The following is a 22,837-nucleotide window of genomic DNA, read 5'->3' as shown; positions in this document are numbered from 1 at the left end:
AGCCAGCGCTGGGGCCGAGCGCCCGGGCTGAATCAATAAGGCACGCGGGGCAGCTAGCGTTAGCGTGGGAGCGCTGTACTGACGTTGTGACAGAGCGACGCAGAAGGGATAGGGCCTTGTCCCCGGGGTCCTGGGTCCACTGGGGAGACGTGGAGCAGCTGGTGGCAGGTCCCTCTGAGGGAGGATCCAGCAGGAGCAGCAGACAGAGGCTGGTACAGAGGCCTCACACAACCCTCTAATGCCATCCTTCAGCTTACATGCAGCAGATAGGTGTGTAAGTGTGTGTGTACAGCTATTTCCGGGGGCTGCGGATGAAGCCCAGCAGTGGACCCTCTGCAGCCAAGCTGTGCTGGTCACAGACGCGAGAGAAACAGTGTGTGTGTGTGTGTGTGTGTGTGCGCGCATGTATCCTGACTGAGAGCCAGTGCTCTGTGGCCAGCTATCCATACCCAGCCTCCCAGCTCACAGCCCCACCAGCTCTGTCTGCCGTGCAGCATGGAACCACACCATCCAGAACACGACCACTGGGTCGGGGCAGAACACGACCACTCGGTTGGGGGCAAAACACGACCACAGGGTTGGGGGAGGCGGTGAACACTGAGGGGCTGCGTGGTCTCTTCCTGCCGCAGCTACCGTACAATCCCAGCAGTGACGCCACACACACACGCAGCTCTGACCACGCGCCTGTTTACCGTCGGTCAGACGACAGGGAAGGAGAGAGGCGCAAAGGCTGCTGGGACTTCTGGTTGAGAGTTCAGGAAATGGCTTTTCACTGATGCCGTTAGAAACAGGAAGTGCTCGCTACCCATTCTCGCTAAATCAACACGATAGGAGCCATTTGTTGTGGAGACTTCCATTTCTACGGGACTGGAGGGTATAGAGGGGACGAAAGAAACTAAGTAAACAGGAAGTGGGCTCACTCACCTCGACTGCCGTTGTCCTCATCCTGAAAGAGAGCACAGAGAAAAACAAACATCAGAGAAATCCCTCACATGTTTGGTTTATTCCCTCAATGAAGGCAGAGTGGATGACTGTACACTATGGACAGAGGGAGAGAGACATGGAGGGAGGGAAAGAGGATAGAAAGAGAGAGGGATAGAGAGAGGATGGAGAGAGAAGCCAGGGGTGTGCTGTCAGTAAAAAACGGGCCTAACTGGAACCCCAGTGAAAGCATGCCAGGGCCAGGGCCAGACTAGCCCTCTGCCCCATCTGAAGAGAAAGTGCACCTCATGTGTTTGTTTTCTTTCCATTTCCTTAAAGCCTAAATCCTTCATTTCCTCCAGGGGTAGGGTTAAAGCCCCACACGTGCTCCCTAATCCTGCCCCCCCCCCCCCTCCCCAGCAACACATATGCTCTCCTCACATCCTTTAAGACCCTCGACTTTCTCTCCCGGCTATCCTTTAAGACGGCCTGACCCTCTTCACACATAGCTAACCCTCTGAAAAATACCCCCGCCGCCCGATTACCCAAGAGATCTGAAAAAGTCATTAGAATAAGGAGGAGAAGGGGGGGGGCTTGGAATCGTCAAACTGAATTCCACGAACTTACTGGGAGTCAGGGAACATATGTCTTTGTGTTGGTACACTTGCCATATTGTTGCAAAGTCAGATTTCAGTTTGTGTTTCCCAGAAGTTCTTAAGATGCGTTTTTACGGCCTGTCAGCTAAACCGCAGTAAACCTGGCCCATGACTCAGGGCGCAATCATTCCATCACCCAGAGAAGGAGAGGGGCTCACTCGAGCCAGAAGAAGATGCTGTTGTAATGACTGTGTCTTGAAGAATCCATTCAGCATCTCATTTGGTTCTTTCTTTCTTTTCTTTTTTTTTAAGCTTTCAGCAAAAAACTCGTTACCAGGAACTGGAGTCTGTAGTCATCACCCTTTAGATATTAATAAGAGACTCACTCAGACAGGATTTATCCTCACAAAACACATGGAGTAAACAACAAAGCTACCTAGCTAGCTAGGGTTAGTCCCTAGCAACTTCCTCCCAGCAACCACCAACCCCCTCCCCCCAACTTCCTCCAAACAGCACTTGAAAGGCTGTAGTGTTTCCTGTATTGACAGGGAAGCACACCTCGCCTGTTCATTACCAGGGGGAAGTGTTGTAGCAGCAGGACTCGGGGTCAAAGGGCAACACACACAATGATGTCATCACCAGGGAGCTTTGGCTCGCGGCCAGGGCAGGAGAAGAAAATGACGACACGGCGACAACCCAGACAAGGACCTTCCCCCGTAGGCACACCTCCGTGCCATGTCACACAAACGCCTTTTAGAATATTCTAGAAGGGACACCCGATCTGCTGCCAGCCACAGAGGAGCGCCGTGCCGGCGTGATGCGCTGCACGATATTGACCTCACGATAACGATGGCCTTCACGCTGCGCTCGTCTACGACGTGTTGTTGTGGATCGAACCCTGGAGTTGCTGAGTCAGCCACAGTAACACTAGACCACCATGATGGTTGACTGGGCACACCAGCCTTGCTTCCTACACTGACTCGAAATCAGCCTCTCCCACTGACATACCATTCGACCTTGAAATTCAACGAATTCCAAAAGAAAGTAAACTGTTCGTGGAACACCATATGCCCAGTTACAGTATAATTCATTTATAGGATCGAGAATGAGAATGCAGCATTTAAGGGATATAACTAATACATTTATCATCCCATTCCCTCCCCCAAAAATCCTGCCTCGGGGAATAATAAAGCATTATCATATTTGATAAAAAATCGTATATATTTATCTTCTTATTTTTTTTTTGTTGCAAACAACCAGAGTGTTGCAGGGTCAGGGGGTCAGGGGTCGCCCCGTCTCACCTTGAGGGAGGAGTGGACGGCCGACTCGGGGGGGTAGACGATGAAGTGTCGGAGGGTGAAGCCGAAGCCCAGCGAGGTGCGTCGCAGGCGGAGGGTCTTGGGGCCCGGCCAGGAGAACGCCTCCTCCTCCACGGCCCCCGGAGACCCCGACGCCTCGCTCTGGTCACCACGCCCACCCTTCTGCTTGGCCTGGGAGGGACAGAGACAGAGAGAGAGAGACAGAGAGAGAGACAGAGAGAGAGAGAGAGAGAGAGAGAGAGAGAGAGAGAGAGAGAGAGAGAGAGAGAGGGGGGAGAGAGGGAGAATATATGAATATGAGTCTGTTTTTGCTCAGACTGAAATCACATCGCGAAAAAACGTAAACGACCAGTAAAGAAGAGCTCATCGGGTGGAGAGCGTCGCACACAAGCCTCACCCCGGCGCCCTGCGTTCGAATCCAGGTGAAGCAGAGGTGTGGGCAGACCAACAGAAAGCTTCTGTTGTGTCTGCTGACAGAACACAGCCCCGCGGCCAAACATTAGCCGCCATAATCACGCCCGTTTACCCCCCGGGGTGAAACCCTCTCTTGCTGATCTCCCCTGACGTCCAGTTAGTGGAACCCAGCAGCATTCTGGAGTCACGGCAACCACTGGGCCCTGGAACTCTGGGAAGGGGAGGGAACCAGGAAGTAAACAACTCTGTTCCCTCCAGGTCTGTTGGTGGTGATGTGAGCTCTGAAGAGCCGTGTGGTGGTTCAGGTGTTCTAGGGTGGAGGAAAGCCCGCTGCTACGAGCCAGGCTACAGAGGGTTGACTAGCGAGCAGAGCATGGTAGGGTGGAGTTCAGCAGCGGGGTGAGGTAGCAGGGTTGGAGAATGTCCTCACGACAGCAGCGTACTGACAAGGCAAAAACGACGTGGTTCCACACACAGCTGCTAAAACACCCCGACGTGACTGTTGGACGTGCCGTCTGTTTCATTTCACTGTGTTTGTTTTGAGAAAACAAGAGCTGCTGGCGTCGACCGTGGAGGAAAGTCGTGTCGCGGTTCTGACTGAGCACCCAGTTAGAAGAAGTGGTGTGCTTCACTGTCAGTTTAGAAGAAACTGGACTGGTCATGAACGTCTCTCACGGCAACGGTATCCGTGCAGAAAACAGTGAGTCACCCCAGCCGACATGAGTGACCCACACGCACGTATCCGTTCTGATGGATCAAGCACACGTATGTACTTCACCCAAGAGCCTGGGGTTTGATCTGAGACGAGGGAGAATGTTCCGGAGGCAGGAGGCAGCATGGAGGTCTGGGTGGAGAGCTGGAGGACACTGTGGTCTCCTGCGGCTCTGGGGCCGTGGGAGCAGTACGTCTTCTGACACAGTCGTGGTGAGGAGAACACTGCAAGCCTGACCACAGCACGGCAGGCGGAGGAGGGTGTGGGCGGTCACCATGGACACCACAATATCTGCAGGCCAAGTGCCTCCTCGCCTGACAAACACCCTCAGCCTCAGTTCCAGCCTCAGTTCCAGCCTCAGCCTCAGTCCCAGCCTCAGTCCCAGCCTCGGCCCCCTGCCTCCCCAGCCCCGGCTTTCGACACAGGATATGAGCCAAGGGGGAGTTTGGCGGTTCAGAAGAACACGTCTTTTGGCGGCTAGTCCAAAACAAAGCACTTCCCTCTCTCTTTCTCTGAGCTTTTCTCCATCTCTGTTTCCCCCTCCCGCTCTGTCCCCCTTCCCCCTGCCTCCCCCTCTCCCACCCGTCTGAGAGGAGCAGATGTGAGGTTCTCAGGGGACAGGGCTGGGTCTGTCCACAACTGGAGGACTGATGACATCACCATGACATCACCATGACCCCACAACTCAGCCTGCACAGTACACACAGGAGAGGAGAGGATATGGGAGAGGAGGAGAGGACAGGATATGGGAGAGGAGAGGATATAGGAGAGGAGAGGATATAGGAGAGGAGGGGAGGACAGGATATAGGAGAGGAGGAGAGGACAGGATATAGGAGAGGAGGAGAGGACAGGATATAAGAGAGGAGGAGAGGACAGGATATAGGAGGAGGAGAGGACAGGATATAGGAGAGGAGGAGAGGACAGGATATAGGAGAGGAGGAGAGGACAGGATAAAGGAGAGGAGGAGAGGACAGGATATAGGAGAGGAGGAGGAGAGGACAGGATATAGGAGAGGAGGAGAGGACAGGATATAGGAGAGGAGGAGAGGACAGGATATAGGAGAGGAGGAGAGGACAGGATATAGGAGAGGAGGAGAGGACAGGATATAGGAGAGGAGGAGAGGACAGGATATAGAGAGGAGAATTCTCTACCTCAGCTGCTGTCGGGCTCGTCGATTAGCGAAGCTTCAAGAAACAGTGAGTCACAATCCTGCTGCCTGGCTCCTTGTTTGTTTTGGATCGTCAAAATTTCATGTTGGGTTACGCAACGGTTAAGCCATTAGGCTGCCACAAAGCTGCCACACACGCACACACAGTGAGAGTCCTTTTCCAGGTCTATATTTAACGTGTTGAATTATAGAACAGAGGAAGTAGTGATGCAGGGAGAGCAGTGAGGGCATGTCTGGAGCCCGGCACTAGGACCCTGGGCTGTCCTGACCACCACCATCATCATCATCATCATCATCCTCACACACCTGTCCGTGGACGTAACCAGTACTGGAATGGCGATTTCCATGAAGGAATCTGGCAACATTCAGTCAATCAATCAGTCATTTGAATGGTGACATTTCCCAGTGTTTTCCAACCCGTCTGTAGGGAGTTGCCTCTTTGCTTCATGTATCCCTCTGTCCTCCCTTCCTCTATCCATCCTCCTTCCCTCCATCCATCCCTCCGTCCTCCCTTCCTCTATCCATCCTCCTTCCCTCCATCCATCCCTCCATGTATCCCTCTGTCCTCCCTTCCTCTATCCATCCTCCCTCCCACCATCCCTCCCTCCGTCCTCCCTCCACCCTGCAGCTCTCCTCTAGAACAGCTCTGTTCCTGGGAGGAGATCTGGAGGAACGCCCCGCCGCGTGGCCGACAGCGAGCGCTGTCTCTTTGTACACACACACACCCCCCCCCCTTCCTGTCCTCCGCCGGTCTCCATGGGGACCTGGTGTAAACGAAACGTGAGACAGCAGCGCTCACGGTCGCCCGGTGGAAGATAGCGGTCGGACACAGGCGCTACCAGAGCCCGGGGCGACGCGCGCACACACACACACATTCCTGAAGCAGCACAACAAACAAGCACACACACACACACAAACACTGCCTCAGCTACTACTTGCTATGTAACCTAAAACCCTCCAGCCAGGGACGGATGTAGCCTGCGCACATTTTTCAGTCTCAGCCAACGCATTACTGCTTCCTCAAGGACTGTCAGTAATACAGTAAACACCTGAGTTCAAATAGAAACAAGGACTGTCAGTAATACAGTAAACTCCAGAGTTCAAATAGAAACAAGGATTTTCAGCATGCTAATAACACCCTGACGGGACTCTTACACACAAGCATTCTGAAGGCATTCTGGTCGACTCGAACAGTGTTCCAGAGCCAAACGGTCCTCCGTTCTGACCGACCTTACCCTGGAGCGAACACAGTTCCTTCCGGAAGCTTCTCGGAGCCTCGCCCAGGAGACGCCGTGCTGGACGCTGGCGAGCCCCAGCTCCACGTCTCCCCAGTAGGAGCGGGCCAGCAGCTGGAACCACAGGCAGTGGGGCTCCGACAGGCAGCCGTCCACGCCGGCCAGGCGCGCCCAGGGACAGGGCCCCGTCGCTGGGGAGGGGGAGCGGGAGCGAGGGCCCCCCACCTCCAGCTGGCCCAGGTCTGGGTGCTGCCTGAGAGGAGCGGACACCTTGGCACGGCTTCTCTGATCTAGCATGGCATAGCCGGGCACACCCTGTCCCAGAGGAGGACTGGGGGGGGGGGACTGGCTCTGCTCCCTGCAGCTGTCCTGGATGTCTTCTCTCGGAGGAATGGACCCTCCTTTCCCGTTCACTCCTCCTCTGTTGGGTTTCTCTTTCCGTCTCCCTCTGTCTCCGAGTCTCTCTCTACTCCCTCTTTCGGTCTCTCCTTCGCTCGCTCTCCCTCGCTCTCCCTCTCCGCGCGTGTGTGTGTGTGTGCTCTCAGAGAGGAGAGAGCGGGCTGTTCCTCTCAGCTTCCCACACACACATGATGTTTCCACTCAGGGGAGAGACGGAGCACTGCAGCGCTGGGACAGGCTGACGCATTCAGTCCACCCACCCACTGCACACACACACATCAAGCACACACATATCCTCAAGCACACATGCGCTTAAGCGCACACATCTGGCTGCACAGCCACACGAATGTTTGTCTTAAAGCTACCCTTCTCTTCAGCTAACTTTGTTCACCTCTGAGTACTTTAAAGTTGTAGATGTTTGGAAGTGTACTATACACCGCACACGACGGAAACAAGCACTGGGTTCAACGCTGCGTTCGACAGAAATTCCACAAGCTGTGGCATTGAAGGAAGAGAGGCAGCATAACCCTGTTCTATGAGGCAGAGAGGCAGCATAGCCCTGTTCTCTGAGGCAGAGAGGCAGCATAACCCTGTTCTCTGAGGCAGAGAGGCAGCATAGCCCTGTTCTCTGAGGCAGAGAGGCAGCATGAGCCCTGTTCTCTGAGGCAGAGAGGCAGCATAACCCTGTTCTCTGAGGCAGAGAGGCAGCATAGCCCTGTTCTCTGAGGCAGAGAGGCAGCATAGCCCTGTTCTCTGAGGCAGAGAGGCAGCATAGCCCTGTTCTCTGAGGCAGAGAGGCAGCATAGCCCTGTTCTCTGAGGCAGAGAGGCAGCATAGCCCTGTTCTCTGAGGCAGAGAGGCAGGAATAACTCTGGCTGTGTACGTTCCCTGAGGACGCAGTCAAGAGGGGCCACACAGACACTTAATCCCATCTTTGAATGGGCTTGAAACCATACTATGTTTGTCTGGCCCATTTCATCCATTGAAATGTACTCAATCCTATTCCTACGCCTAGCACACAGTATTCCAGCATAGCTTCACGACAGCTTCAAGACAGCCATACCAGCGTCGACCAACAGCACATAAAAGGAGAGAGATAGGAGCACAGACCCATGTTGACTCCCTGTGGAACCACCACATTCTCTCCTCCCGCTAATAGCAGCAAGGATTCCTCCGGGACCCCTACCATCTCAGCCCTCCGAGCGACGCGAGCGCAGCGTTCGGGGTCAGAGGTGCCACAGACGGCCGTGGTGGGAGCATGGCTGGAACACGAGCCGGGGGGAGAAATGCTCGGAGTGTTTGGTTTTGTTTTGACGGCAGCTGCCATGACGGCAGGCCGGGACAGCTCAGGGCTTTCAGATGATGTTCAAGGATAAGTACATTATCCAGACACATGGCGGGATATTTGAATGGGTCTTGAAATCATACTGGGTGTTTCTTTGCAGTCGCGTGGGGAGAGAAGGACAGTGTGTGTGTGTGTGTGTGTGTGTGTGTGTGGTGTGGATGTGAATCGTGACCTCCACAGAAGGAAGAGTGTTTCCCTGCGTCGGAGAGGGGAGCTTGGGGGATATTGGGCGATCGCTATGGAAACAAACACATGGTCTGTTTTATGACCTCATGCCACAGTCTGTCACTAAACTGTTAGAACCCCAGGCTTTGCCCCAGACAGAAACACAATACACAGTCAAATACAAAATGCATGTTTTCCCCTCATCAAATCATCCAATGTACAGTGAGAATGTGAAGCTCATAACTGAGTTCAATGGGTTCTTGCAGTGCTGCTGTGTGTGTTCTAGTGGGGTGGTAGGTCAAGTGGAGGGTGGTGTGTGTTCTAGTGGGACAGTGAGTTCTTACCCTGTTGACCTCTTGGCCAAATGATAATACAATCTAGGTCTAGGGTGTGGTCGAGGCTGGTGTCAAAATGCGAAGGCACCACCCAGTTCACCGCAGGTAGCAGGTGGGAGGAGCTAAACACCTTTCAGCCACTCCCACAGTGACATCACAGCCCTTTTCAAAGTGGGGGCGTTAACTCCCATCCACACACAAGACGTCAACGCCATATAGAAAACTGTCAACGAGCTGTGTAGGTCAGTCTTAGAAAACACGGTTAACCTGGTCGAGGGGCTCTTTGTAGACATGAACGGTGTTGTGTCTGCCACGTGCCGTAGGAGTTGAGGTGATGTGGTGTTCCTGCAGCAAGCTGTCTGGTCTGGGTCCAGCCTGCAGCAGGCTGACTGGTCTGGGTCCAGCCTGCAGCAGGCTGTGGACTGGTCTGGGTCCGGCCTGCAACAGGCTGTGGACTGGTCTGGGTCCGGCCTGCAACAGGCTGTGGACTGGTCTGGGTCCGGCCTGCAGCAGGCTGACTGGTCTGGGTCTAGCCTGGTCCGGCCTGCAGCAGGCTGTGGACTGGTCTGGGTCCGGCCTGCAGCAGGCTGACTGGTCTGGGTCTAGCCTGGTCCGGCCTGCAGCAGGCTGTGGACTGGTCTGGGTCCGGCCTGCAGCAGGCTGACTGGTCTGGGTCCGGCCTGCAGCAGGCTGACTGGTCTGGGTCCGGCCTGCAGCAGGCTGACTGGTCTGGGTCCGGCCTGCAGCAGGCTGTGGACTGGACACGGTCATTAGCACCAAGCCGCAGAGGCTTAGTGAGGATTTATGAGACCACAGAAGAGTTGAGCTTTCAATCCCAACAAAAACAAAGTGCTGGCCTCTCTCTGCCTCACCCTCTCACCCTCTCACTCACTCACTCACTCACTCACTCACTCACTCACTCTCTCTGCTTCCTGCCCCCGCACACCCGCTAACCCTGCTCCAAGAGTAGCATCGGACTCCAGCGAAACTTGCAAAAGACTTGTCTCACACTCCGGCTTAGCGTCCTAATTGGAGACTGGTGAGTCACGCAACCCTCCTGCCTGGGCCTTCAACTCCCCACGCCACCCCCACCCCCCCCACCACCTCAGCGAACGACAGGAACGACTGCACACTTCACCTGTTTCTGTCCCGGTCCAGCCAGTCTAGGCTGCCTGTTTGGTTCTGTTCATTTACATGTGTGAAGCCCGCTAGATGTGTTAGCCGCTAATCTGCAGGTCAGATTTGTGTAACAATGGGAGTGAGGCCCAGGCTGGAGTCCCTGAGGGGTGACCAGACCCTGAACAGGGATTAGAGCCCAAACACAGCCCCAGGCTCACACAGCAGCAACAATCTACTTGAAAACGTGTGTTCTTGTGTGTGTGTGTGTGTGTGTGTGTGTGTGTGTGTGTGTGTGTGTGTGCGACTGCTGGCAGACATACGCCGGTGAGGTGAAGTGTGTGTGCTGAGTGAGAGCAGAAGAAAGGCGAGGTCCGGGGATTAGGCCGATTCCGGCAGCTTCTCGCAGGAGGAAGATCTAATGTGGCCATGCTGCATCTGGGCTCCGGGACGTACGTCTCACTGGAACAAAGGAGCAGCTAATGAGGACCCGGGAACAGCATGCTCCGAAACACACACCCCACGACACCCCCTGAGTCCCCTCACAGCCCCCGCGGGGGTGGGTGGACTGGAGGGGGGAGTTGGGTGGAGAGGGAGGGAGGGAGGGGGGCAAAGCTCCACAGCATTCTACCCGCGACAGCGAGGGGGCGCCCCAGCAGAGGTGTGTCTGGTGGGGGTGCAGGTGTGTTCTCTTGAGGGTGGTGGGGAGCTCAGCTCCAGCCTGGTCCAGCTCGGGGCTCAGTGGAGGAGGCACAGGCCGGGTTTCAGACTACGTCTGTCAGGGAGGCGAGGGGGTTCTAGAACTTATTACTGCTGCTTGAACTTGCTTGGGGGCAGAGAGTGAGATAGAGAGAAAGAGATAAACAGAAAGAGAGAAAGAGAGAGTGATAAAAAGAAAGAGAAAGGAATTCATCAATGGTTAGCCTAGTACCAGAGAGAGAGGGGGGGGGGGGGGGCTCCTTAGAGCTGTTTGTAAATGAGAATGGGGCTAATCGTTTTCTTACATAACAGTCCACCACATCTATAAATACTAGAATGCCGACGAGCTGGGTTTTCCCCTCTCTGTTTTGCTTTTTTGATAGCGAGGGAGAGAGACAGAGACAGACAGAGACAGAGAGAAAGAGAAACAGGGGAAAAAACATATTTCACCAAAGAATATTCCACTCAGACTTCAAACAGAAAGCAAGATCCTTCACTTTGACATCACTGGGAAAACACTAGCCTACGCAGGCTTACAACATTCAGTGTCCGTATCTGTGGAAACAGGAAACATTTTTGGGCTCCAGGTCTTAAAACAAAACAAAAATAACACTTTTCAAGGCGAAAGAACCCATCCTACAACGTTGGTTTCCCCTTGGTGTGACTCATCCAAGGGGCGTGGCTTACGAGTGTGCATCTTTATTACCCTGCCGACCACAACAAGGACAAGAAAAGGGGATTTCTTCAAGGCTGAAGCAAAAAAATATGTGCGTCTGTCCGCCTGTGTGTATGTCTGTGCATACGTTTGTGTGTGTATATGTGTGTGTGTGTGTGTGTTTGTGTGCGAGAGAGTGTGTGTGACACGCCGCCAGCGGCGAGGAGAACAAAGGGGCCGGTCTAGGCGGTCTCGGGTGCGGCGGCCATGTTAGCGCGGCGCTCTGTAAAGAAGGCCCTGCGTGATGTGTGTGATTGTCTTTGGGCTCCCCAGACACCTCCACACAAACAGCCCTGCCAATCATGCTTTCAGACGGCCTGCTCATTCACTCCTCTCTGCAGCTGCTCCCGGGGCCCAGGAAAAAGGAGCAAATATGTTTCTGATCACAGCCACACCTTCTGCGCACACACACACGCGCGCGCGCGCGCATGCACACGCACACTTAATAATTGCGTCCTCATTGTGACAGATGGGCCCGAGGGAGAGGCCCACACAAAGAGAGAGGTGAAAAATGAAAGTGGAGGACCGGGCTGGACTCCTTTTGTTGTCTAAACCCCTGTGTCTCAACCGAGAGACAGACAGACACGCGGAACTCCGGAAGGGTCTAGAACCAGCTCGAAGGATAATAAACCCGAATAGAATAAAAAAAACCCAAAGCCTTTTTTCGAGTCGCAAAAGAACACGGGGCAGGACAATGTAGCGTGTTGTACTGCTGTGTGGGGGGGGGCTGGGGGGTCTGGTGGAGGGAGGCCAGGGGGGCCAGGGGGGCCAGGGGGGCCCTGAGGGAGTGTGGGGGGGCCCCAGGTGGAGGATCCTCCCTCCCAGTTCCAGACATGCCTAGCGGACGTGTCATTAGAGGAGGAATGACAGCACACTCCGGAGGGAAACACAAACACACACACACACACACGTCAGCCCAGCGATGGGTGAGAGACAGCACCACAGCACCACCCCTCATGTAAACACTGCCCTGTGTTCTGCAGGTACGCTGGTGTGGCTTCAGGCACATGCTGTGTGGAGTAGAAACAGGCCCCGCCCCCCTCCTGGAGATGCAATGCAGTGCTCTGTTGTGGTGTTTGTCCACTCGCCTTGACACAATGCTCCTAAACTAACCCTAACCCTTGACACAGGGGGTCAGATAGCTGAGCGGTTAGGGAGTCGGGCTATTAATCAGAAGGTTGTTGGTTCAATTCCCTGCTGTGCCAAAATGACATTGTGTCCTTGGGCAGGGCACTTCACCCTACTTGCCTCGGGGAGAATGTCCCTGTACTTACTACAAGTCGCTCTGGATAAGAGCGTCTGCTAAATGACTAAATGTAAATGACACAATGCTCCCAAACTCATCATGACTAAGTCTTTGGGCTACTGAGTCGTTCATGAATTTAGTTTAGTCTCCTCCACTATCCCATGGTCTCTTTTATTTTCTCTTTTGTCCCCCCCCCCTCTCTCCCCCCTCCCCTCTTTCCCCCTCTCATACCAACTGAAAATCTCCCACTAGAACATGCCACACATGCTATCTCCCATTTCCAGCATGTCTATTTCTGTAGGCTGGTGAAATATTTACAACTGTGTGATCCAAGATTCATGAGTGCTTGGAGAGACGCTCCATTGAGTCTAAAAATATGCCAGCGGACGAGCTTTCAAATATGCATGTTGATATGAAGCCCCTCTGCCTCGCCCCTCTGCCTCGCCCCTCTGCCTCGCCCCTCTGCCTCGCCCCTCTGCCTCGCCCCTCTGCCTCGCCCCTCTGCCTCACCTCTCTGCCCTTCACCCTCTCAGAGCGCCTGGCGGCCTCCCTGCGTCAGTCTGACCTCCAGGAGGGTCATTTCTCTTCCTGACGCTGCGTCTGGGGATGCTGTGGTTCTAAACGGTTCCAATCTGTGGTTCTAAAATGCGGTTCTAAACTGCGGTTCTAAACTGCGGTTCTAAACTGCGGTTGCAAACTGCGGTTGCAAACTGCGGTTGCAAACTGCGGTTGCAAACTGCGGTCCTAAGTTGCGGTTCACTGCGACTGGAATTCTTAGCGTATGATATCGTGTTGACATATGACCTATTAAAACTGTTTTTAACTGAAACAAACGAGCCAGATGTGCTTGGGGGAGATTGATGTTTGGCAGGTTCGTACTGCGGACTTTAACTGACTGGACTGGAGCGGAGGTCTGGGATTGGTTACTGTTGGAGGCGGGGTTCTGGATTGGATGGACCAGACTGAGGCCAACACTGACTGAGGGAAGGGGCACACCCTATTAACACACATACACACACACACAAACACACACACACACATACCCTTTAAACAACACTCACACACACCCTTTCAATAACACACACACCCTTTAAACCATACACACACACACACCCCGGGGCAGACCAATAGCAGTAAATTAACGTGGAGTTATGAGAATGTAATAGGGGGAGAGAGACAGAGACAGAGAGAGGTTGAGTCATGATAAATGCTCCTAGCTTTTCCAGAGAGAGAAACAACCTCTCCTGGAAACTCCCATGGTGTTTTCCCAGACAGCACACCAGGCCGGGGTTGAGGCAGGAGTGCCTCCCCCCCTCCCCCCCTCGTCCCCCTGGCTGTCCTCCACCTCGTCCCATCTCTCTGGTCTCACACCACAGCGAGTGTTGACACGCGTGAGAGTGACATCACCCTGCTACCCTGTCGAGCCGTGAGGCCGGCGAGGCTGGGTGAGGCGTGGTGGGCTTTATGGGAAACACATCAAGTCCACCGCAGCATCATGACTTCCCTCTCCAAAACCACCTCTATCAACCAGCTGATATCCACATCCCTTCATTTAGCCAAAGAGTCACCATTCTGCTCATCAAGCTGGCCTCACCGTTTACAGCTGTGTCATTGAGCCGACCGGATCACGTTGGAAGGCGCGACAGTCAGGCTCTCTCGGTGCTAAGCGCTAACACTACACCTTTCTCTGTGCTAAGCGCTAACACTACACCTCTCTCTGTGCTAAGCGCTAACACTACACCTCTCTCTGTGCTAAGCGCTAACACTACACCTCTCTCTGTGCTAAGCGCTAACACTACACCTCTCTCTGTGCTAAGCGCTAACACTACACCTCTCTCTGTGCTAAGCGCTAACACTACACCTCTCTCTGTGCTAAGCGCTAACACTGCATCCTTGTTGCAGCTGCAAGCACTGACACATTCTTGCGGGGCAGAGCAGGGTTCCTAGGGAGGAAACAAGCCTGATTTACAGCTTGCGTCGTGTTGTGAACTCAGCCTGGCTGGAATCAGAGTGTGGGCAGGAGTTCCTCAAGGGGAGGCCTGCTTTGAGGCCTAGAGGACTGGAGGACTGAGAAGAGGCGAAGGGAGGGGACAGGACAGGGGAGGAAGCCCTGCTGAGACGGTCTGACACCAGGGTGGGACTCAGCCCAACGCACCAGGCTGGAGCCGGGGTGGGAGGCTGGATGTTTCTAGAAGGAACAGGATGGATGTCGGGGCCAGGGAGTGATGGGGATGACATATTTGGACAGGCAGCTTCGTAGGTTTGAGGACTGCAGTTCACAGACGGGTTCAGGACAGTTCACAGACAAACAGAGGGAGAGGGAGAGGGAGAGGGAGAGGGAGAGGGAGAGGGAGAGGGGTTTTGAAAGGGTGGGGCAGGGTTGAGTGAACAGTAACGTTGTGTTCTGGCAGTGCAGAGCTCAATGTGGTCTTTCAGACGGCGGGCTCTTCGTCAGAGCTGACACACAGAAATGCTCGCAGCTGATTAGAGACTCATGTTGTACTCTGGAACGTCATCACAAACAGATTAACTCACGGGGGAATCAATGGTGGGGTATAGGCTATGCTGTGATGTCGACGCCCATCAATAAATCTTAATTCCGTGGGATTATCACAGATCATAAGCATTACAGGGTCATTTAGAGGGTACGCACGCGCACACACACACACACACACACACACAGTCACTCATATTGAATCAGGGCAAAGCATTGTCTGAATCTTGTCATCTTTTTGGACAATATTATTATGGGTGTTTATCTAGTGTGAGTGTGTGCGCATGTGAGTGTGTGCGCATGGATGTGTGTGCGTCTGTGGGTGTGTCGAACAAGCCCTGGTTATGCAATCATGAGCATCTGAACTGCAGAACAGGCCATTTCATCTCTCCCCACTTCTCTCCCTGTAGCCCTCAGGAATGATTCACTGGAATGTTCACTGCCTTGTTTGTCCTGTGGGGCGGGTTCCCCTTCAGCATAGTCAACGCTGAGCATGTGTGCGTGTATGTGTGTGTGTGTGTAAGCGTGTGTGTGTGTGTGAGTGTGTGTGTGTGTGCGGACCTCCTTATCCATCTGCTTGACCTTAGATGAACCAGTCCCAAAGCAATCCACCAACTGCTTACCTGAAAACACTCCCAAGCTCAACGCTACACCTTCCCAGAGAACCTGACTGGCCACTCTTCTATACGAGGTCATGGGCTATTTATCCCGGTCAGGACCTATCAATCAATCCCAAAGTGGAGCCCTGATCAGGAGGACATATCAATCAATCCCAGAGTGGATCCCTGATCAGGACCCATCAATCAGTCCCAGAACAGCCTGATGTGTGGTCAGGGGAGTCATGTTGTTCAGCTCCTGACTGTCGGCAGAACAAGTCAGTCTCCCTGGTGTCTCAGAGGAACATCCTCTCATCTCCAGCATGGGCCGAGAGAGACCCAGGTCAACCCAGAGAGCATCTCTGTCAAATACTGCAGTGGAGAAAGGCACAGATTGCAGTGACTAGACGGCAGGGTGAACTGAGCAGGGTTCTGAAGGAGAGATACTGGGCCCTGGGGGAGGGACAGAGACGGGCGACTCGTCGACAGTGATGACATTCCAGACAGACTCAGCTGACAGGGCCTGCGGGGAGACAGCACCCAACACACACAGGCCTGCTGCCTACTCTGACTCAGCAAGGATGTGTGTGTGTGTGTGTCAAATAAGAGAAAACAGGACAGAAAGGGTGGTAGGGTAGATACAAAGAGTGTGTGTGTGTGTGTGTGTGTGTGTGTGTGTGTGTGTGTGTGTGTGTGTGTGTGTGTGAGAGAGAGAGAGAGTGAGTGAGTGAGTGAGTGAGTGAGAGAGAGAGAGAGGGGAGATGGAGAGAGGGATAGAGAAAGGGATGTACAGAGAGGGACAGAGGAAGGGAGGTGTTGGTTGGGGAGTAGGCCCAGATTGAGAACCAGATGGCTCTACCAGCTAACTCCACAGAGAGACCCTCAGTCATGTGGTGAGAGGGGGGAGGGGCATGTTTGTATGTATGTGTGTGTGTGTGTGTGTGTGTGTGTGTGTGTGTGTGTGTGTGTGTGTGTGTGTGTGTGTGTGTGTGTGTGTGTATGTATGTATGTGTGTGTGTGTGTGTGTGTGTGTGTATATGACAGGGGGGGGGGGTAAGCAGGGAAACAGGGGAACCAGAAGACAGGAAGCAGGGAAACAGGAAGCAGGGAGACGGGAAGCAGGGAAACAGAGAGCCAGAAGACAGGAAGCAGGGAAACAGAGAGCCAGAAGACAGGAAGCAGGGAGACAGAGAGCCAGAAGACAGGAAGCAGGGAGACAGGAAGCAGGGTGACAGGAAGCAAGGAGACAGGAGGCAGGGAGACAGGGAGCCAGAAGACAGGAAGCAGGGAGACAGGAAGCAGGGTGACAGGAAGCCAGAAGACATGAAGCAAGGAGAAAGGGAGATAGTGAGCCAGAAGACAGGAAGCAGGGAGACAGGAGGCAGGGAGACAGGAAACAGGGAGACAGAAAGCAGGGAGACAGGCAAAAGAGAGCCAGAAGACAGGAAGCAGGGAAACAGGAAGAAGGGAGACAGGCAGAATCAGCCCGGGACCAGTAGCTAAGTGTCCAAACATACAGTCAGGGACCAGCCAGCGGTCAGCAGGAAGCAGCTCACGGGCCAGTCATGATGGAGGGAGAAAGAGAGGGAGGAAAAGAGAGAGAAAGAGTCTGGGGATTGAGAAAGAAGGACCTGAAAGAGGGGGTGAGTGCCCAAATAAAAAGAGAGAACGCAATATTAGACGACGGAGGCACCCACGGCATATAGGCTACAGTATTCTATATGGTGTACGACCCACAACGCAGGAGCGTGTATAACGGACAGACGGACAGGCAGCATCAGGCCGGAGCGTGGCAGATGGCCAGAGATACGGCTCAGTATGTCCACACGCTGCAGGCAAAAGAGATGCCAGCCGGGGAGCGAGCGTGCCCACTGTACCCTGCTACTGTAATCCTTTTAGAGAGCCAGATGAGCTGAGCGGCTGGCCTGGGCTACTCTGCACAGCTCATTCACCACACCCAGCCAGCCTGGTGGCAGGTCTATAAGGCTAGCACGATAGCCAGCCTGGTAGCAGGTCTATAAGGCGAGCTTGCCTGCCAGCCTGGTAATAGGTCTACCACAGGGTTGTTTGTCTGCAGGCTGTGATGATCATTACCACTAGAAGCTCGGCTTAGTTTCAACAGACACTTTTCTGCAGCCAGGTATGTTGGTGTTGTTATCTGGGAACTGTTATGGTGTCCAGTGCTTCCAGGAGCCCAATCTAGATCTGACTGGTGAATACAGACCGTTCCTGGGCCACCGAAGTGCTGTACTTGCTCCATGCAGTATTTGTACGTCTGCTGAATGAATAAGCTATCGTGTCACTTCCTGCTGGTCTTCCAGGGAGAGGAAAGCAGGCTGCTAGGTCAGTCTGACCTCCTGCACACCCTCCCCACACACACTGGTACACCCTGCCCTCCCTCTCCCCATCCCTCTCCCCATCCCTTCTCTGGTAAAGCTTGCAGCCAAGCACGCACTCCACGTGTGTCCGTACCCCGGTGTGTGTTGATGGCGTGCGGTGCCTCGAGTCTCCCCTCCCCCCCCCCCCCCCCCCCACCTCCCCCAGTCTTACCCAGCCAGCCTCCCACCTGGCCTCCCCCCAGACATGCAGAGCGAGAGCTGCCATGACCTCAGAACACTACCCTGGCCGTGTCCACGCAAGTGTGTAACGCGAGCCTTCCAGAGGGGGGTGTTTGTACTACGGTATCCAGGTAACACTCGTAAACACTGTCAAAGCAAGCGCCTTGCATGATGGGAAGGAAGGCGTGGGGGCTCTCCCTAATCTTGAGGTATGCTGAAGAAGAAAAGAAAAGAAAAAAGAAAGATATTCATCCCCAAAACGATTGTGCCGTTGTTGTGCCACCAGAGTTTAGCTGGACTGCAGGTGGAGCAGCTAATGTGAAGCTGCAACGGCTAACCGGGTCTGAAGCAAACAACATGTGATGTCGCCTTGTTCTCTCCGTAGGTCGCCGGTCTCACCGAGTCTCAGGCTGTCCAGAGGGCCGGCGCAGAGCTGGGGCTGGCTCACTCGGAGGACCATGGAAAGTATTAGAGGAGAACTGGAAAGTGTAGAAGTGAGTGTGTCATGTGTCGAAAACGCAGGGCCGGTGAGGGAGCTGTCCAACACAGGCCTCCAAGGAGGATGACGCAATACGGGAGGGGGCGGGGGGGGGGGGAGAGAAAAGAGAGGATCGAGGAAGAGAGGAGGGGAGAGGGGAAGAGAGCGGAGGGGAGTGGGGGCACAAATATGTTGAATATTACAACTACCCCCCCCACCCCCTCCTCGGAGGTCCCGCCCAAACACAGGGGCATCTGCAGCGCCTCGTGAGCCGGCTGATTGGAAGCAGTTGTGGCCCGCGGTGAGATACGGCCAGAGGAATGTTGTGACTGGAAACGCAAGCCCAGAATAACGGGTGTGACTGTCGGAGCGTGTGTGTGTGTGTGTGTGTGTACATATATACACGTGTGACACAGGCATAGGCCAGTGTGTGGGTCTCCGCACGAGCGTGTGTGAGCATATGTCCATTACTGCTGGATTTCAAGTGATCCATCAAGCCAGATTAGGTTGAAGCCTGGTAGTCTGGTGATGGATGACTCCAGGGGGATTCTGGGATGGCTGGATGACTGGACGGAGACTCTCCACCTCCTACCAGCCCCTGACCCCATCACATGCACCACCTCTCCACCTCCTACCAGCCCCTGACCCCATCACATCTATGCACCTCTGATCCTGGATCTCCTGCTGTTCTTGGCTCCTGAGCCTAATGTCTGGACTGAACAGCCAGAGCACTAATGAATACAGGCATTTAATAATGGAGTACATTAACGCTGTCATCATCATCATCATGCAGATATAGAACTATCTCAGTCATAGCAGGCCATCTGGCAGTATGTTACCTTCACAGAGATACTCAGCACACACAGTGTATCTGTACAGGACGGAGCCATTTGGCCAATGGGTCAGAGAGAGAGTGTGTGTGTGTGTCTGGGTGAGGGTGTGTGTGTGTGTGTGTGTGTGAGTCTGGGTTAGGAAACAAGGCTGAGTACAGCAGCCCAATACCACACCCTGACCCAGCTGGAACAAATAAAACCTCTCCTCTTCATCCCTCTGTACTCTCCCTCTCCTCTTCATCCCTCTGTACTCTCCCTCTCCTCTTCATCCCTCTCTCCTGTCTCTCAGTGTTGCCCCTCTCCTCCTCTATTCCTGCCTCTATCTTCAATCACACACACACACACACACACACACACACACACACACACACACACACACACACACACACACACACACACACACACACACACACACACACACACACACACACACACACACACACACACACACACACACACACACACACACACACACACACACACACACACACACACCACACTAGCCCTGGCCTGCTTGCTGAGAGTGTGTTAAGCATTAGGACACAGTGTGGACAGTCATCTGGTGAGCCATGCTGAAAGGCAGGCATGCACCGGCCCTCTGCACACACCACACACACTATCCACACACCACACACACACTATCCACACACCACACACACACTATCCACACACCACACACACACTATCCACACACCACACACACTATCCACACACCACACACACTATCCACACACCACACACACTATTCACACACCACACACACTATCCACACACCACAGACACCATCCACACACCACAGACACCATCCAGAGACACCACAGACACCATCCACAGACACCATCCAGAGACACCACAGACACCATCCACAGACACCATCCAGAGACACCACAGACACCATCCACAGACACCATCCAGAGACACCATCCACAGACACCATCCACAGACACCATCCAGAGACACCACAGACACCATCCAGAGACACCATCCACAGACACCATCCACAGACACCATCCAGAGACACCATCCACAGACACCATCCAGAGACACCACAGACACCATCCACACACCACAGACACCATCCAGAGACACCACAGACACCACCCACAGACACCATCCAGAGACACCACAGACACCATCCACACACACCATCCACAGAGAGCAGATGGACTTCAGAGAAACAACGGCTGTAGAACAGACATCTGGGCTAAACATCACACGGCCATCTCTACCAGAGACCTTCCAGCTGGCACCTTCACACTGGTCCTGCTTGGAATGATTCCCTGTTGATTAGGGTGGATGTGTGTGTGTGTGTGTGTGTGTGTCATTATGAATGCAAATGGGGCTGACGTCCCCCTGAACAAAGCAGAGGACACATTGGCAGATAGGGAAGATAGGGAACAGAGAGCATTATGGTCCCCATGTCTGGGGCTGCTCCCCATTAGACCCCGGCCAATGGGGCGCTTTGGCACTGAGAAGACAACCAATTAACACCTCCTTTACTGGAGTGCCTTGAGGCTGTGTGAGGAAAACAGGAAAGTATGCCAGTCTGTCCCTCCCTCCTTCCCTCCACCCTCCCCTCCCCATCTAGAGAAGGAGACTCTGGAAACTAGGTTCAGCATCATGCAGTCAGAAATTCAAGCCATCAGCGTATCTGTGCTAGTTTGAGGTGGTGCTGACAGGTCATGTGATATCCTGTGCTGCAGCCTGCAGCAGGTGGGAGAATCCCAGCTCAGTCAGTCTTCTGATGAACATCGATAGTGAACCAACAACCTGCTGACGTCTGCGCCAGTGTCGTTGGGTCATAGACACCGCTACGCTGCTACAAAGCTCAACACAGGACACCCCTACACTGCAGCTTAAATCCAGTGTTCACCGGTATAATGTTTTCCATATTTACATACAAGACTGCCTCTCTTGGGCATTCTCACTGACATCCTGCAGCACAGTGATTGGTTGATCCTCCCCACCAATGCCTTCACCTTGTCTGTGACGTAGCGTCACCAGACAGGCTGAAGGACTGGCTCAGACACATCCCACACAAGGCTCTCACACACACACAAACACTGTCGCCATGGCAACCACTTCTCTCTCTCTTTCTCTATCTGTCCGTGATGTTTACAACCGTCCACGCTCACCTCGTCCTCAAGCTGAGGGGAGACCTCGAACGACTGGCTAGGCAGGCTCTCATGAAACCCCTCCCTCTACACACACACACACACACACACACACACACACACGTGCTCACACACACAGGCACTTAAGCACACACACACACACGATGCCCAGTAGCTCCTCCCAGCCTGCCTGCATTGCACCAAAGAGAGCTGCATCTTTTTCGAAGTGGGGGGGGGGGGGGGAAGGAGAGGAGAGGAGGTAGACTCAGCAGCATCCTGCTACATCTCACCCCCCCCTACCACACCACCACCCTCCCAGCACACACAGGCTTTCCCCCTCCTCTCAGCTTCCACCTGGCTAGGCGTGGGGGTGGGGCTTAGACGACACAGACTGGAGTGTTGGTCCAGCGCGGGCACTGTGAGGTCACTCCAAGGACTGGCTCTCACAGCCCTCCCAGGCTACAGCTTCCTGGTTCCACCGTGGCTCCGCCTCCACACGTACTGAGCACCAATCACACGCTCCGCGCCAAATCCTCCCTCTATCTCAGATACCCGAGGACTGCAGGCAGTGCGTATAATGCATGTGTGTGCGCACACGTGCATCCACTCTTCCGTCAGCTAGCTAGCACAGTCAGCTAGCTAGCACAGATAGCTAGCTAGCACAGTCAGCTAGCTGGATCCTGCGTCCACAAGCCACGTCCCTGTCTGCCCACAACCACCAAGGGAGCTGGCGTGTCATTCCCACCAATTACACTTCAAACAGTCCATTTGTGGGTGTGACTTCTACTATGAAACCAAAGACAACACGAGGAGAGTTGTTTGTCACATCAGAGCAGTAGGATGTCTCGAGAGGGGTGCGAGATCTGTCAGAGCTCAGCTGGTTTCTGTGTCGTCGGTGTGAAACGGCTAGCTGTCTCTGTGGGAAGTATCGTTTGATCGCTAACCGGCTGGATACACACTATACGCACAGGTACACACACCATTTCTGCTTGACAGTCTGAAGGCCCACAACCAGCCCATCCCTTTGTAAAGGCTAGCCTAAACCTGTCAGTCACCGTCAGTGAACACAGATTCTCAAGACAATCAATACTCTGAATCTGATTGATGATGTTCCTGTGGGATTATGTAGCCTTGGGAGGTGTGACGCTAAAAGGACAAACCTTCACCTCACCTGGCAATGTACCCACGTGACGCCAAACATGATCACATGACCTTCAAACATGCCCACACAACCATCAAACAAAACCGCATAACTTTCGAGTATAGTCAACCCGTTAACATGACCACATCATAACTGTCAAACACAGCCAGACAACCGCCAAACCTGACCACGCGACCATGGTAACATACAAACCACAGTGATGCTGTTAGAATCATGC

General features: G+C 53.9%; 1 protein-coding gene across 1 annotated transcript in view; it reads right to left on the bottom strand.

Moving 5' to 3' along the window:
- Positions 1-7,012, bottom strand: part of arhgap21a (Rho GTPase activating protein 21a) — a 40,828-nt gene extending 33,816 nt beyond the window's left edge. The window contains 3 exon segments of the mRNA XM_084703842.1: positions 925-946; positions 2,819-3,007; positions 6,366-7,012. Of these exon segments, the coding sequence (XP_084559968.1) occupies positions 925-946; positions 2,819-3,007; positions 6,366-6,662 (508 nt within the window). The 5' untranslated portion in view covers positions 6,663-7,012.
- Positions 7,013-22,837: the final 15,825 nt, after the last annotated feature.

Source organism: Hypomesus nipponensis, chromosome 8, assembly GCF_054491055.1.
Source record: "Hypomesus nipponensis isolate SF chromosome 8, ASM5449105v1, whole genome shotgun sequence".
Taxonomy (NCBI): domain Eukaryota; kingdom Metazoa; phylum Chordata; class Actinopteri; order Osmeriformes; family Osmeridae; genus Hypomesus; species Hypomesus nipponensis.
This window is presented reverse-complemented; position numbering and strand designations above follow the sequence as displayed.